Source organism: Perognathus longimembris, chromosome 4, assembly GCF_023159225.1.
Source record: "Perognathus longimembris pacificus isolate PPM17 chromosome 4, ASM2315922v1, whole genome shotgun sequence".
NCBI lineage: Eukaryota > Metazoa > Chordata > Mammalia > Rodentia > Heteromyidae > Perognathus > Perognathus longimembris.
In genome coordinates, this window is record NC_063164.1 from 84,774,161 (window position 1) to 84,791,111 (window position 16,951).

Here is a 16,951-nt window from a genome sequence, read left to right on the forward strand (position 1 = left end):
GTGCTAGCCTCCTAAGACATTCCAGCTCACTCAGGGCGGAGTTCAAAGTGACCATCCTTAGGGCTTTTGATTTCTGTGCTGTCTTCCCAATGATGTTCTGGGGAAGATGAGTCAGCTGTGCACGGACAAACCGATGACCTCTATCAGGCCATGGCTGGGCACAGGATAGTGGAAAACATCTGGATCTTTGTGACTGAAAGAAGGAAAGTTCTAGAAGATACAGACTGGGTCTCCATTGGCTTAAGGGGATGAGTTGGAGACCTCAATATTTCCTGACCTCTGAAAATCAGGGCCTACCATCAAGTGCAGATATCTTCATCAACTCGAAATTGTCCACTATGGAGCAAGTAGAAAAAGTACAATGCTAGTCAATTTAAATAGGAAAATTGTGGCAAAAATTTAATTATCTCTTTCAGACCAACCAATCTGATCCTATTAATTGAGAGGATTTGAGGCTGTTGGTTGATAGACTTGAATGTGACCTGGGTTTAATTATATTTTTTAACAACCTATCCCAGTTTTCTATGCCCTGCTGGCAACAGAATTTGTTAGTACACATAAAATAAACATTTTGAGCTAACTCTCTCAAGCCTTACTATTTTCAAAAGAAGCTTAAATGCTACAGAATTTCTTGGCAATGAGGTTTCTCATCACACTAATTAAGATTGCAGGAAATGCATGACTTGGAAACACCAAAATAACAGTTTTCTGTCACTTCTGTCAATAAGCAATTTTTTTCCTGGCTTCCTGTATAGTCATTACCTGTGACATTACAATGGAGCAGATGTACGAAGGTCAAATAGTACATTTGAGGGTTGAATGACAACAAGGTTGGCAGTGAATTTACCACATCCAGCCATCAACTTCTGCATGCTTTAGGCTTGCCACACATGGGTACCTTGGCTAAATCAAATTGCTTTGCCTCTAATCCTTCATTCTTGCATAACTGTGCTCACAGATTTCCTTAGCATGGATGCAAGAGACAGGAGAGGCAAGAATGCATTCAAGTAGCAAGGATTAACTCCTCAAAACAAAACAGGCCTTATTCTATGTGTACTTGTCTAGCCCTCAGAAACAGAGTCTAATAAGGATATTCTGGATGATGGAACATCTCCACAGCTCTACACATGTGTGTTGTTACACAGAAGGATTATATGCTCTAAAGTGAAAATTATGAATTCCTACTAAGCAAGACAAAGTGCCATACCTCTTATTTCTGGCACAGGACATTCTAGACTATGTACAAAAAGTCAATTAAAACACTCAGAACTTTTCCCTACATGAAAGGGACATGAAATAGTTTTAAACCCCACACTTAGTAAAGATTCCTTTAACCATGGACCAGGAAGTTCATAGGATGGCTGCATGGTATAAAATGGTCAGAACAGTTTAATAGAGAGAGGAAAACGTACATCATTAATAGAATCAGTGGGCTCAAACTATGTAATTTTTTTTTCCTTTAGAAACAGTGTCAATCGGGAAATGTTATTCCAGCTACTCCAATAAATGTCAGTTAAGAACTCAAAAAAAAAAATGGTCAGAACAATGTCTTAACAGCATTCATTGCTCTGGAAGCAAGATCAGGGTTCGAGTCCCAAGAACGTGGCTTCCGAGTTCAGTAATTGTTATTGTCTGTTGCCTCTGACTATTGATTCTATGAGGCTCATTTGTAATCTGTTTTCTATATTAGTGAGGACAACATGGGCTCTAAAATTCAGTGTCTCATATCTAAAACAGAGAAAATAATAGTGCATGATTTCCTGGGTTGCCATGAAGATTACACTGATGTTCCATAGAAATATCCTCACTATCCCAGGATTTGGTAAACTGTTGCTAAACAGCTTCCCAAGTTCAAATCCAGCTGCAACTTCACAGCTGTAATCACAATGTTGTATCATTTGTTGCAGGTTTATGGGAGCTGTGTCTGCAGGAATTTTACAGGATTTTCTGCATCTGCATTGCCTTTAAGAGTTCTCACTGTTTCAAAAAGTACTTGGATGAGGAAGGGGAGAGATATCTGTCAGAAGAGAGAGATGGGATGCTTCACTGTGACTGCCTTGTATGGAGGCCAATTCCATGACTCTCCTCACTCGTTATTGCTAAGTCTCACTTGTTCATTCTTCATTCAATGATTGGGACTCAACATGTTTCTGGTGAAAAGTAGTTATTGTATTGCTTTAGAAAGAACCCATACAATGGCTAGGGATGGAGAAAACTATTTATTTTCCTGAGAAGTGCTGCTTTCATGTAGCCTGAAGGGTCCCTTTCTGGCCACCTGTCTTCCTCAAGTACCTGATGTTGAAGGATGAGATTAACAGTGGCCACGTTATCTCCCATCCTGATTGGCTCCATCCTCTAACACTCCAGAAGCCCTGACTCACTGTGCCTGCAGGCTGGCTTTGGTGAAGATATTCAGGGGCCAATGAGGCTGTGACAAGGGTGCTGATCAAATATATTAAAGTTCTCAAAGTTGGTTACTACACCAAAACAAAGGCTCTTTCCTGGGGGCAGACTCTAGTCCACTCCCAGAGACCAACTTACCTGGCTAGTGACACCACTGCCCAGATCCAAAGTTCTTACATTTTCATTTGCCCCAAACATGAAATCAAACACATTTTAATTTTTAAATTCACTAACTTGGAGATGGGGCTGGAAGAAAGTATCTAGGTAAAGTTGTAACTGGACATGTTGGACATCTGCAGGTGGACCATCCTGAAACAGTGACCACTGAAAGTTAGTTTGGGCATCCTGCCTTGGAGAAGCCTTTCCTTGATGGCTTGCCTCTCATAGTTCTAGACCAGGCTTCTGAGTAGGCAGCCAACAGCAAGGCCATGCAGGCTATTCACCAATGAAACCTCAGCCTTGGCTTTGCTGTAACTGGGTTGTAATGCAAGAACATAAGCTCTTGTGGAAATAAAAAAAAAATCCACAGCAAGGACTTAGCACATGACGTTGGCAGCTGATAAGAGGTAGAGAGGACAGATTGATTCAGTTACAGTAAACACCATGGTCACGCACATCAGTGTAACACACATGTGCTGGCTCCTGACCTCTAGAGATGGCTCACCCAGCCACTTTATTCACTTTACTGCCACAGAACACTTTTTATTTTTCAAAGATGCTGAGAGTTTGAGTTCAGGGCTTTCATGTTTGCTAGGTGGACATTCTACTTAAGCCATGTGTCCAAGGGTGAAATACATCTAGACTGTAGTATATACTAATAGGATAAATGGGCAAAAGTATAAATATGAATAGATTAAGAGTACTTGTGTAGAGAGGATGAATGTGTACTGTGTGGCTTGGCAGGGAAGGCAATTTTTATTCATTTATTTTGTTGGTATTGAGGTTTGAACTCAGGGTCTTATGCTTACCAGGCTGGCATTCTACCATTACTTAAGACATGGACCCCAGCCCTTGCGCATTAGTTATTTTTCAGGTGGGGTCTCCTTTATGTATAAGTTTGATTAGATGGCAGTTCTCCTATAATAGACTTAGATCTATTATACAGTTGGAATTACAGGTACACACTACTATGCCTAGCTTTTCAAATTTATTCTTAATATATATTTTGAGGTGGGGTCTTGATAAGTTTTTTTGCCTGGATTGGCTTTGAATGGTGATCCTCTTGATTTCCTCCTCCCAATGTAGCTGTGAATTCAGGCATAAGTCAGCACTCCTGGAACTGGGTACACTTTTGCTCTGGAAGTTGAAGGAGTTCCCGACTTGTGCCTCTGCACTCTTCATTCCGCATCCCTATGGATGGAGGTTTCACAGAGTCTGGTGCCAGGGTCGGGGAGACTCAAGCTAGGGTTTACACAGAGATTTCAAAATCTATCCAGGCCCAGTGACAGTTGTGTGTGGCTTTTTTTTGGGGTGGGGAGGGGAGGTGTCAGGATGCTTGGATTAGCATACATTGCATGTTTGCCAAGCCTGTCCAGGCTTCTCCATGAGGGAACCAGGATTACCAAGGGCAACTCAATTATTGGAAGGTGGAATGGTAGGAAGTGTGCATAGATAAGGGGACAGCAATACCTTGTATGCTACAGCTACTGTTTTCTGCTGGATATAGAAAGGAAGGTACTTATCTGTCTATGAATTAGAACTCTTTACCCTGGAGTCACCACCACAGAAGTATAGGAGATGAATGTGCTATTCAATATGGCACACATAACAAGGAACTATCCAATGGAAGATGGGAGAAATTGGAAGTGAAGAAGTTCAAAGTAGGAAGGTGAAGAAGAAAATACATGGAATGAGATGGGGATTTAAGTAAAAAAGAAAACATGCTGCCTTGGTGAGCCCTGGTTTGCAGGCTCTGACTCCACTCTTTGAGTTTACTGTACTTAATGACTGATCTGTAATCTCTCCATAAATCATTCATTCATCCATCAATCTACCCATCCACTCATTCATTCACATTTATACCCCTAAGATAAGGACCTTTTAGATTTCAACAAAGTTGCAATGTTTTCAGTTCTGATTTTATTGTTACACGGAGTTGTTCTTGAATTCTCAGGCTCTCCAAAGCAAAACTCTGCTAAAGATGCCCAAGCCTCTAATGGCATGCCAGGACAAAATTCTGCTAGGCAAAGAGTGCCTTTGGGCTTGGCTGAGGGAGGGCTGGAGATTCAAAGATGGCTCACAAAAAAAAAATGTAATGAGTGTAAGGATGATTAAACATCAATCCTTTCTGTAGCACTGAATCTCTTGAGGAGACCAGACTTGTTTTTCTCTCTAGTTATGTGTCTGAGGAGCTTGTGGTCTCATTCATTCTGCAGCTCCAGTTCTCCACTTCCAGTGTGGATGGGAATAAATTGCTTTTAAATTGCTCAGAAACATAGAGCAAGGAGTTAGAAGTAGGAAGAGCCATAAATGCATAGCCAGACTGGTCTTTTAGACTATTATTTCCAAGCCTTAAATTCACTCATTTTTGTGACTGCTGTTGGGCTCTGAGTGGAAGGAGAGTCTGGGTGACACACTGCCTTGTCCTTGTCACATTTGCTAATGATTCGAGCCACAATCGCAATGAAGAGTATTTTAATATCTTGCTGTCAGATAAGTTGTTCTATGTAATTCAATCAGTGACATCCTCAGAAGGCACTCATTTTTCAAGGATGAATATATGCCTCCTGCACTCCAAAATCAAGCTGCATTCTATGTCTGATAGGCCATCTCCACCATTGTGACTGTGTCTTTTGGGCTTCTTTTCTTGTGCTCCCTTGGACATCAGGGACCTTGGTTTTGGCCTATTTCCCATTTTCTGACAGGTTAAATGGATGGTAGGTAAGTGTTCTTTTAAAATTTGCAAGGCTGAGCAAGACATTCAAGAGGCTGGGTTAATAGAAGTGTGTGAGACAGTAATGACACGCTGTGGAAAACCAGCTCTGCCAAATGTTATTTTAAAGGAACTTGAACTTTTTGCACAATCTGATGTGGCAGAAAGGCAAATGGCAAAAATAGCATCATCCTTAAAGGGCTCGGACATCCTGAAGATCCTAAAATGTCGAGCTAAGACAGGTGATAGGAAACAGGGAAACTGGGACACACATCACTCTGGGAGGGTCCAGACAGGCATCAGACTATACGGGAGACCTTGGATAGAAATAGAGGAAATAAAACAAACTAGGATTTTGGACAAAGAGTTGAAAAAAAATCTGTCAAACTTCCTTATTCATGATACCACACAAATGACCTACAGGTAGAAAGGGTCAAAGTGTGTTTATAGAGGACAAAGAACAGACAATTGTTTTGGCTAGAGGGTGCCCATTTAGAGTTCTTCAGAGCCAGGTGCTAGTGGAACATGCTTACAATTCTTGCTACTCAGGAGGTTGGGATCTGGAGGACTGATCTAGAAGCCAGGTAGAGCAGAAAATCCATGAGACTCTGTCTCCAAATAACTATAAAAAAAGGAGCACTAGATGCATGGCTCAAGTGGTAGAGCATCAGCCAAGTAAGCCAAGTAAGCGAGTCCCTGGGTACAAACCCAAGCATTTCAGAAAACCAAACAACACATACACATGCAACAAACAAACAGTAACAGTTCTTATGAGGATGGTATGCCAAGGGCCTAGTAAAGCTTTAATTTGTAATTTAAAGTTGCCTCCATGATTCAACTACAGTTTACTTTGGGCAAGCCTAGCTCTCTAACAATTACAACCACACCTGCTCTGTCTACCTTTTAAGACAGCTGTGAGATTTAAAGAGGATAGCACTTGCAAATACACCTTCTAAGAACAAAATGCCTCACAAAGGTTAGAATTTGTCAATCTATGTCATGGAGTCCATCGGCTCAACCACTCTTGCCTACCTCAAACACAAAAACAGTGTGCTTGCTGTCCGAGCTGGATGACAACAAGCTCAGCTGTGTTTAGGAGACACTGAAGGAGCAGATCCACTTACTGCTATTTACTTTTCTGTCCCTAGCAGATAGCACCTCCTTACTGTTCAGAAAAATCATAAATAAGAACTTAGTAGTACACATAGGGAGCTTATCTAATCCATCAACGGGCAAATTGCAGTTTATTCACAATTTTCTGCCCTTTGTTTGCTGTTTCCTTGACAGCATATGGAAAGGACAGAGACCATTGGTGTTAAAACAATGTATCATCGTGCTATAGCTTAGCAAAGTAATTCTCAGGGCATTCTAACCACTCATACCATTTGATCTCTGGTCATGTCTATGGCAATCAGACACTTACCTCCTCATAAAATCTTTCCTTCCATTACTTTCCATGATTGATGCTTTTCCCTGCTCCCTGAGTAGGGACTGGCCTTTACTTCAACTTCTTCAGTGATCAGCACATACTTGCTGAAGGTGTGTGAGCAAAAGCATGCTGGGGACCTCATTCCTGTGGTAGTGACCTGGTGGGGGGGCTCAGCAGCCCTAGCTTTCTATTTTAAGAGAAACAGTCCATCCTTCTAGTTGGGGAATTACCTCTTCTGTTTTGTGGCTCTTTTCCCAGGTGTGTGTTTGTGTGTGTGTGTGTGTGTGTGTGTGTGTGTGTGTGTATCTGCTGCGTGTGTGCATGCGTTCACACATTCATGATGTTAGAAATCAAAATTAGGGCCTTGCACCTGCTAGAACAAGTGCTGTACCACTGAAATACTACTTTTATTTTTAATTACATAAATACATTTTGGGGGCAAAATCAGTGCGTACACTTGGAGAAAACTGTTCAAAACTCATTGTTACCAGTGATAGCTCTTCTACCAAACACTGCCCAGTTGTAGCCTAAAAATCCCATGCACTGACGAAAAGAAAAGCAGCAAAGACTTTGATCTCATCTTCAACATGGATGGGAAGAAACCTGTAAACCCATCCCTGGTGAATGTTTATCTATCTATTGAAAGCTTACCTTGGTTTCTCGGAGAAGAAACTGCAGGTCTCTCCCGCTGAGGATGCCATGGTTTTTCACGTAACTCGGAATGTTCTTTGTGCTGGTGCCATAGACAGTGGCATGCACTTCCATGTATGTGTGGATGATGTCCAAGTACATCTTCTTATTCTATAGGCGGAACACAAGAACACAGCATTTTTCTTTCCCTTTCATTCAGCCTGCATAACAACATGCCTGATAGGACTTCTAAATCCAGAAACCACAGAGATGGAAGTTCTTAAACTTAAGAATTTATCAATCCAACTTCTGAAACTTCTTTTAAAAGTAATCTAGCTGGATTCTTGAGGGAGAAACAGTCATATAGCCACAGCACCATTTTCTAAGCAGCAACACATTATACAACAACATAATACTGCATACCAACAAGTGCTATGGTCAGCCCTTTTTGAGGTTCCAACAAGTGCTATGGTCAGCCCTTTTTGAGGCTCCATCTTCATTTTGTAAATTATCAGGGACTCAATGCATTGTTTTTGGCTGATTCTCTTTTTGGGAGAGGAAGTCAGGAGAAGGAAGGCTCAGAGAAGACAGTCAGTTGACCTGGAATATTTATCCAGAGATGTCAAACTGTCTCTAAGGAATACAATCATCTCTAGTTCTTGCCAATATTTCTAGTGATGATTAACTTATGTTGTCAGAATGGGATCCCACTTAGTCCTGATCCTGGGGTGAGGAGAGTTCCCACACAATGGACTGATGCATGTAGCCGCTGGAAGATGAGAAAATACAGGTAGGCCAAAGTAGGGAAAAAAAAAGGTAAGTGGAAACTTTGATGAGCACTGAAACATCCCAGGGTTGTTTTACTTTTCATCAGAAGCAAAAGCAAACCCCCTTCCCTGTATTTGCAGGCCCTGAGGCACATTTTGAAATAGAAACCACCTGGGATTAGAAGCAAGCTCACTTTCTCTTCCTCTTCATGTTTCTGTGTGACTAAGTAGTGCAAGCTGGATTTTGTATGGTGTGGTTGTTTATTTTTTTGAGTAAAGTTCTGTAATGTTTCCCAGTTGTATGAAAAAAAAGGATAAAGTTTTGTCTCCAATTCCAAGGCTTTCCCCCGCCCCCTCAATCCTCAGGCAGATCTAATCATAGCAGATTCTGTGACTGGGGGACTTGGGGTGTGGTGGCAGCTGTCACAGTGAAGAGAGGGGGAGGCTGGTTCTGGGTGCAGTGGGTCATGATCTTCTCACTGCCATTCCTTATCCCACTCACTAGTACTCAAGTTTGGGAAACTACTTCAAGATCAGGTATTAGAACTGCTCATGATTAAAAATTAAAACAGCAAGTTCAAATCCTCTATTTTCTGAACCAGGAAGATTGTGGGTAAGCAAGCAAGCTCCTCCCTGTAGCCCAAGGTATGAAAAAAAATGTATACTTGAACTACGCGCTTAGTTCCATGAGATGCTTGTGTGGTTTACAAGATGCTGAGATCAGTACTTCTGAGATGTGGTGTTGGGATCCGGTCTTTAGCCTTGGTGGGGGGCTTGATGCCCCTCCCCCAGCCCTGGGGAATGCGGAAGCAGGCTACCCTCTCTGGGTCAGAAACCAGAGTAACCGGCTCTGCAACCAGCCCCCAACTCTCTAGCTAGCCCAGGCGCCTCCCAGCCTAGCCAGTCCGGCGCCTACCAGCCCCGCCCTGGCTCACGGGGATCAGGTGATACCTCTCAGCCTATCGGCATCCTGGCCAATCCCCTTCCCTCGGAATCATCTCCCGTTACCCTTGTCTCAATAAAGTTAGTTAGCTCTAGAAGCTGACCCCGAGACATGCGTATGCCTGACTTTGTCTATTGGTAATGGGGTGCGCACACATTCTTGGATTGGCCACGCGCGGCAGGTCGGTGCTGACTCCCCCGCTCCACCCTAGCTTCATCTGCGGGCCAGGTGACTAGGGGAGAGGGCGTGAAAGGGAGTGTGAAAAGAAGAGTGCCCGAGCCTCGTTCCCTATGCCGGGAGAGGCTACCGAGCCCCAACAATGTGGGCCTTGTGTGACCAGAGTAGAAGCATTTTGTAAGCCATGGTTGTCCATTTGAAGCTTGAGCATGGTTAGCTTACTGGTACCCAGTAAAAGCCCCCTGGAAGGGTTGTAGGATAGGGAATCTGTGTTATATGTGTCTGATTACTCCATCTCTTCCCCGATAGGCCCTGGAAAACAGGCAGGAGCTCATAACCCTGCCCCCTGCTCAGAGGAAGGGCTGACCTCAGGGATAGTAGGTGAAAGCCTTCCAGATCATACTTCAGGAAATCAAAATCCTGACATAGAGGGCCCACTTCCCTAGAGATAGATGTGGGCATTATGAGCAAAGGTCATTCAGTGTTGGAGTCTGCACAATTAATTATGGAGCAGGAAAGCTATAAGGAAGGAATGAGCAAAACAGGCACATAGGTAGTAATGAGGAGGCCTCAGATTGGACAGAGACATCGTCCCTGTGAATATGACCAAAATAGAAGCCAAGAGAAAGAAGGAGAAGGAAGAAGAGAATAGAAAAAAATTAGACAAATAGAAATGAGGGCCCACAGCAACTCTAGCTACCTGTAGCCATTTCTATCCTAAATCCCTAAGGCCTTTTAAAATAGCAGGTACCAAATTCTTTCCAGATTCCATCCCATATTTTTATTTGCGCTACTGAGGCTGGATTCCAAGCCTCCCAAAGGAAGCCTCCCAGAACATCTTGTATTCATGCATGCATGAAGTAGGACTTAGGATGGGGCATGCATCTGTTCCTGATGAATAAGGGGACAATTTCCCATGTAATGCCAGCTGCAAACTAGTAAGGCTGGACCATAGGCCCCAGACCAGGCATGTGGGAGCTATAGGCAGAACAGAAAAGAGCTCATCTGTTTCTTGCCCTGCCAAAAACCATTCACAAACTGAAGACAAATTGAAAACTCTTGAAAAAGCCATGATACATACTAAGTTACACTTATGTTGCTGTAAATCCTGGCAAAGTTCAGAGCTTCTCTTTTTTTCAATCAGTTGTGAGCTTGAGCTCAGGTCTTGAGCGCTATCCCTTAGTTTTTTGTTGTTTTTTTTTTTTTTTTTGCTTAAGGTTAGTGTTCTAACACTATGATTCAGCTGCATTTCTAATTTTTGAGTGGTAATTGGAGATAAGAGTCTCAGGGACTTTTCTTCCTGGTCTGGCTTTGAACCACAATCCTCGGATCTCAGCCTTCTGAATAGGCAGGATTACAGGAATGAGCCACCAGGACCCAGCCTAGTTTGGAGCTTCTTAAAGTATAATCAGGGAGAGGTTGGTCAAGTGAAAAGAAGTCTACATAAAGGCTAACAGAAGTCCATGAACTTATTGACCTTTAGGCATGGTAACAAATGAGAGCCGATATTCCTGTTAGGGAGGATATATAATCACACAAATAAGAAAATCCCAGCAGCTCATCAGAGGGAAAATATTTCAAACATAACTGTAATCTTTGAAGGTAACTCTTCCTAACTTCTCCCTATTGTCACATGTCGGCATTCTATTAAAATCCCATGAGCGTGAACCACACTTCCTGTTCCAAGTAAAGGCACAACCCCAGGCTCTCCACATGTACTGTACTCCCACTCAGACTGACGCTCACTGGAGGCTAAAGGAACCCAAGGGGTTTCTGGTTCCAATCTCTTGCCTCAAGTTTGAGTCCACACATCTAACTGTCTCCTGAGATTTTCTGCCTGGTTTGCTGTAGCCACTTCCAACTGGACAGGTCCAAAAGACATACCACCTTACCATACCAGCATTTCTCCCTCTGCTCCTAAGCTCAGTGAGTTGACATCAACTTTCCTACCAGGTACCTGGATGTTTTGTTCCTGAACTCCTATGCCCCAACACATCAAACTAGTCACAAAGTCCTGTTGACGCTGCCTCTGTCAGGTTCTGATTGATCTTGCTTATCTGAACTATGCTATGCTGCATTAATCTAAACAGAATAATTTAATTAATTTTTGGGAGGTGGTACTGTGTTTTGAACTCAGGTCTCATACTTGTTAAGCAGATGCTCTATTGCTTGACCCATGTTCCCAGCCTTTGTTTTTGCCCAGGCCAGCCTCAGATTGTGATCCTTCAATTTACAGCTTCCCATATGGTTGCCATCAAAGGTGCATACCACTATACCTAGAGCTTATTGATTGAGATAGGGGGGTCTGTAAATTTCACTTCTTCTAAGGGAGGCATTGGCCTTAAACTTGTGCCCTTCTACTCTCCACCTCTTGTACAGCTTGGATTATTAGTGTGAGCGGACAAATAGCACCGTAATGTACCTCCTTATAGCTCAAAAATATGGTGCAATTTCTCCATGATTTCCATAAGTAAACAGCAGCACCGAATCACTGCAAAGTAATCTGTATGGCTCAAGAGTTATTTCACAAACTTCTTTAACCACACAAAGCAACATTATGTATAGGCAATGTTCATACACATAAGCATTCATAGCTGAAGTATAAGAACCTATGTGAGGATGAAATATTTCGGGTATTGGTTACTGAGGACAGTTTGTAGAGGAAGATGGCACGTTAGCAAAATTTGTAACTTATCATTTTCATGTCAAAATATTGTTAAGGTACTAACATTTATAAATATAGGTGGTATTTGGAAGTCTGTTATGATTTGAATGTGTATCCCAGAAGCTGACCTGTTATAGTTGGAAGTGGAGCTTTTAAGAAGTAATTAGAATGAAATGAACACATGAGGATGGGGTCCTTATCACATAACATTAGTGACTCTATGAGAAGAGAGATCTGAGCTAGCACACCTGCTGTCTTGTCATGTTATAACCATTTCCATGTTAAGATACAGCACCAGGCCCTCCTTGGGCCCCAGATAGATGCTGGACATGCCAGATTTCCAGAATCATTAGTCAAATAGACTTGTTCTTTGTAAATTACCCAGTCTCAAATATTTTGGTGCAACAGTAGGAAATATACTAACACCATGATTTACTTTGTACATTTCTGTATATTTGTCTTATTTCAGAACTAAAATAGATGCAATCATGAGTGACTAAATAAATGCCAGTCTACCCAAGACTCCCAAACCTGAACTACTGCCACCGTGGTAGATAGCTTGGTTCTTGCCATCAAGGGTTCAAACAATCCCTTTCTCTCTTCAATGTACACTCAACTTCTGTGTTTAGGAAAAGGAGAGTGGGGTGCAATGGCCCATGCCAGCAATCCCAGCTACTTGGAATGCTTTGACTAGGAGAATCACAGTTTGAAGCTATCCCATGAAAAAAGTTGGTAATGCCCCATTTCAGTCAATAAAAGCTGCATGTGGTGGCATGTGTCTATCATTGCAGCTAATGGAAAAGAATAGGAAGATACTGGTCTAAGTGTGCCCGGAAATAAATATGAAAACTTATTTGGAAAACAACCACAGTAAAACAGCCTGGAGATGAGGCTCAAGTAGTAGAGCACTTGCCTGGCAAGTGCAAGTACTGTAAAAATAAAAGAAGAGAAATAAACAAAAACAGGCCTGAGTTTCTTAAATTAACTATATCCCTGCCTGCCTTTCCTTCCCTTTTGGGAGGGCCCAAAGCAGGGAGTGGTAAACAGGGGTGGGAGGCATTCTCCAGCACATCAACTCCATCTTCCACATCCTGGTCATCCAGGCCTAGGGTGAAGGTGATACCACAAGCCTAGGAGTCCCACGGATCTAAGAACTAGGTCATGATCACTTCCCAGAAAGCTTTCCTTCTTTGACTTGAGGCCAAAGTCAAAGAAAATGATCTCCTCCCCAAACCCCATCATCTACTTATTTCTAGAGATGTGGTCCAGGGCATATACTGATTACCACACCACAACACTTTGCTATGGGAAAGGCCTCTGTGAGGTCCCAGGCGAGTGGCTGGCAGCCCCCTAATGCTTTCCATCTCCAGTTCAATTTAAATTCCCATTCAAAACAACGTATCTAACTGATTAAAATTTTAATCTTCCTAACCCCATCTAGGGGAGAGGGGATGCAAATGAAAAGGAGAATGAGCACCAGTCAATAAGGACTGCTATCAGTGTGTCTCTGGCTGTATAATTACGACTAGCTGGAGGCAGGTATGATCACAGAACTGGTAGTAAGCTATGCAGAGCCTGGATGGAAAGCATTAAGAAAACAACTCAGTCTCAACAACCTTGTGTAAGAGGGACCAACCACAGAATGGGAGAATCAGAGGTTCTGGTCAACTTTTCTTGCCTGGAGAATGGGGCCATAGGAAAGTACTTGAGCTTTGCACTGGAGTGGTTGGTACTTTTCTCCCCAGTAACTCCCAGCTCCCAATGCAGGCAGGCATGCAGGCAGACACAGACAGACATACACACATAGCCTCTCTCCTGGACACCAGCTTTCTTTATCCACAGGATACCACTGGACTTGCTATATTTATAAAACAATTCTATAGCCCTGCTCACCATTGGTTCATCTCAGGGCAAAGACTTGGTGAGTGCTAGCCAATGGAAATCCTCCCGGAATGCTCGATAGGGATGGTTGAAGTCAACCCTCTCCAGAGCAACACAACTGAGTTGCTCCAGTTGAACTGGAGCTGTACAAGCAGGGTCCACAGAGAGAAAAATGGAGTTGCACACATGGAATCAAGGCCAAGTGGGAGGCTCTTGCTCCACAGTTCCAGTTACATCTGAGCTCAGGCTCATCTTTGTCCATTCCCTGTGTTCTAAGGGTTAACCTACCCCTGTCATTGCCTTGGCTAGTATAAAGTCAGGCATGTTGTTATGTACAGCAAGAAGTGTAGGCAGGTATTGGTGCCTGTAATCCTAGCTACTCAGGAGGTTGATATTTGAGGATCATGACTCAAAGCAAGTCTGGGCAGAAAATTCCACAAGACTCTTTTTTTCTCAATTAGCCAGCAAGGGGGAACAACATAAAAAAGAAAAAAAAAAGAAAACCCACAGAAACAAAAACATAGAAGTAGGGTTGTGGCTCAGGTGGAAAAGTGCCAGACATAAGTGAAAAGCCAAGAGATTTAGGTCCTAAATTCAAGGCTCAATATTGGCATGAGCATGCATGTATATAAGTACACAAACATATACACACCGTGTCCTGACCAGTACACTGTGGCCACATACTTTATGGAGTTTTTCATCGTTTTCTAAAGGAGTAGCATCTACCTTTTTTCACACACAATAACTAGCCCATTGCATAGTTTTTACAAATCTAGAGGCTCCAATACAGTATCAGTAGAAAACACTGTAGTTCAAAAATGCATTTGATACACCAATAAATCCATTGTCAGTTGAAAACCCCCTGTAATTTAGTCCCTAAGTTTTGGACCATGTACACCCAACAGTGAATTGTATTTGATTCTTTAAGAAACATAAGGCTAGGGCTGGGAATACGGCCTAGTGGCAAGAGTGCTTGCCTGATATACTTGAAGCCCTGGGTTCAATTCCTCAGCACTACATATATAGAATAGGTCAGAAGTGGCGCTGTGGCTCAAGTGGCAGAGTGCTAGCCTTTAGCAAAAGAGAAGCCAGGGACAGTGCTCAGGCCCTGAGTCCAAGCCCCAGGACTGGCTAAAAGAGGAAGGAAGGAAGGAAGGAAGGAAGGAAGGGAGGGAGGGAGGGAGGGAGGGAGGGAGAAAGGGAAAGAAAGAAAAAAGAAGGAAAGAAAGAAAAGAGAGAGAAAGATACGTAAGGCCATAGTGTACACTTGAAACCAAACTAGCCATGGAAGTCCCTTTACTGTTGCTGGGACATCCCCCACTCCTTAACAGCTGTGGAAAACCTTATCAGCCAATGGGAATCCAACTTGGGGCAGTGCTAGATGCTTTTGGAAAGGTAACCCTCTCCAGAGGGGCAGAATCAGCTGCAAACAAGGCTAAGGGAGGAAAGTTAGACTCATCAACTGTACTCAGTGGTGGTCTTGCAAGCCTTTCTCAGAACTGACCTCCTCCATTCACCCTGGCATCCATCCATCATAACCCTTGAGCGAAGTTCCTTGAATGATGATTCACGCACCTTGTAAGCCTTCTCCAGTTCCCCTGGCTATCTGCTCTGGGTTTTCAGGCAGTGCTTATGCCATCCAGGCTGGGAAGAAGCTACACTATGGAATGGGAGGCCAGGAGTCCCTTTCCTGAACAGCATCCCAGAATTATACAAAACTGGGCCAATGGGACAGTGAAAAAAAAAAGTAAACCTATTATTTTGCTCTCTTCCAAAGTAAGGCAGAACTCAGCTTCTGCTTGTGAATCATCCAGGGTCCATCGTGCTTCTGGGTCAGTGTTCACTCCTCATAAAGCTGGGTGAATGTAGTCTCACATTCCACCATGCCACCTTGCACTGCCCTTTGCTCCAGTATAAGTCCAGTAGTCCTGCCTCCTCCATGAGGGACAGTTCTAAGACATCCCTCCCCTCAGTGGATGCCTGAAACTCTGCACAGGGCCAATTCTTTTGAAAGCTATGCACAAATATGTCTGAGTCATTTTAAACTCATAAATTAGGCACATTAAGGGATATACAATAATAACAAAAGGACAATGATAAAAATATTTTTAATGAATGTTACTCAGAATCTGTAAATCGATTGTTTCTGGAATTTTCCATAGAGTATTTTTGAACCATGGTGGACCGCAGACAACTAAAACTATGAACCGAGAGGAAGATTACAGATAAGGGGAGTAGTGACGACTATACATAAATCTGCCTCAGGCCCAGCTATCTGCTCACAGGCTCCCACTCACTCAGTTCATTCCCTCCTTATTACTATTAGTTTCCAAAATTACAAATTTTCTTCCTCTATGGAAAATGATGAAATAGTTCTGCCAGTGGCATGACAGACCCTCTCAGCTTGGCTCACAAATCCCTTTGTAATCTGCACTTCTTTTCTATAAGCTCTCAGCTTTACCTCCCACTCCTCTCTGGTGCTCCTGATAACACCTGCAACCATGACCCTTTCTCACAATCTCCTATTGTCCTTCCCCATAGTCCTGGACAGACTCCTCCTTCCTCCTTCCCTCTCCTCACCCTGGGCAACCTGGCTTTCCTGGCTTCATCCAGGTGGTGTGAGTTGTTTCAGGAGCCTCTTCCTGGGCCTCTTGGTCAGCAGTCTGTGTGTTCCTACCTAGTGGGAAATGTAAGCTTCTCAAGGGCAGGATGTAAAGCTCAGCAGGAACCTGGCAATGAGCAGATGCTCAACCACTGCACACTGGCTGGGTAAAAGGATAGAGAAGATACAAACTGCAGCTTCCAGGCACACGGGAAAGGCAATCCCAGGTACTGCCCAGCTCTTTTAGACACCTCCCAGGGATCTGCCCATCTCTCCCACCCAGATTCAGGAGCCAAGTTGTTCCACTTGCTCCTAGCAAGTGATTACCTCCACGATGGCCTATTTTAACACAAACTAAAACAGAGGCGAGGGGCAAACCATAGGTAGTATAGTTGATTCATCATAACTACCAAAATAAGGCTTTCTGTGAGATAAAAGGGAAGAAGGGAGCTAGAGAGACAAAAGAAAACAACCTCACCTGCCTGTTCCAGGAAGCCAAAATTAAGAAAAGAATGAAAATGTTTTTTATTCCAAGATTAGAGGTAAGCTCTAAAATGCAAATCTCTGTGCATTTCGGCAGCG

At 43.1% G+C, this 16,951-nt stretch overlaps 1 protein-coding gene across 5 annotated transcripts in view; it reads right to left on the reverse strand.

Moving 5' to 3' along the window:
- Positions 1–16,951, reverse strand: part of Mgat5 (alpha-1,6-mannosylglycoprotein 6-beta-N-acetylglucosaminyltransferase) — a 365,603-nt gene that overhangs the window by 44,723 nt on the left and 303,929 nt on the right. For all 5 annotated transcript variants that reach the window (XM_048345586.1, XM_048345584.1, XM_048345587.1 and 2 more), the window contains one exon: positions 7,356–7,505. In XM_048345586.1, coding sequence (XP_048201543.1) covers positions 7,356–7,505 — 150 coding nt within the window. The remainder of the gene's footprint in view (positions 1–7,355; positions 7,506–16,951) is intronic.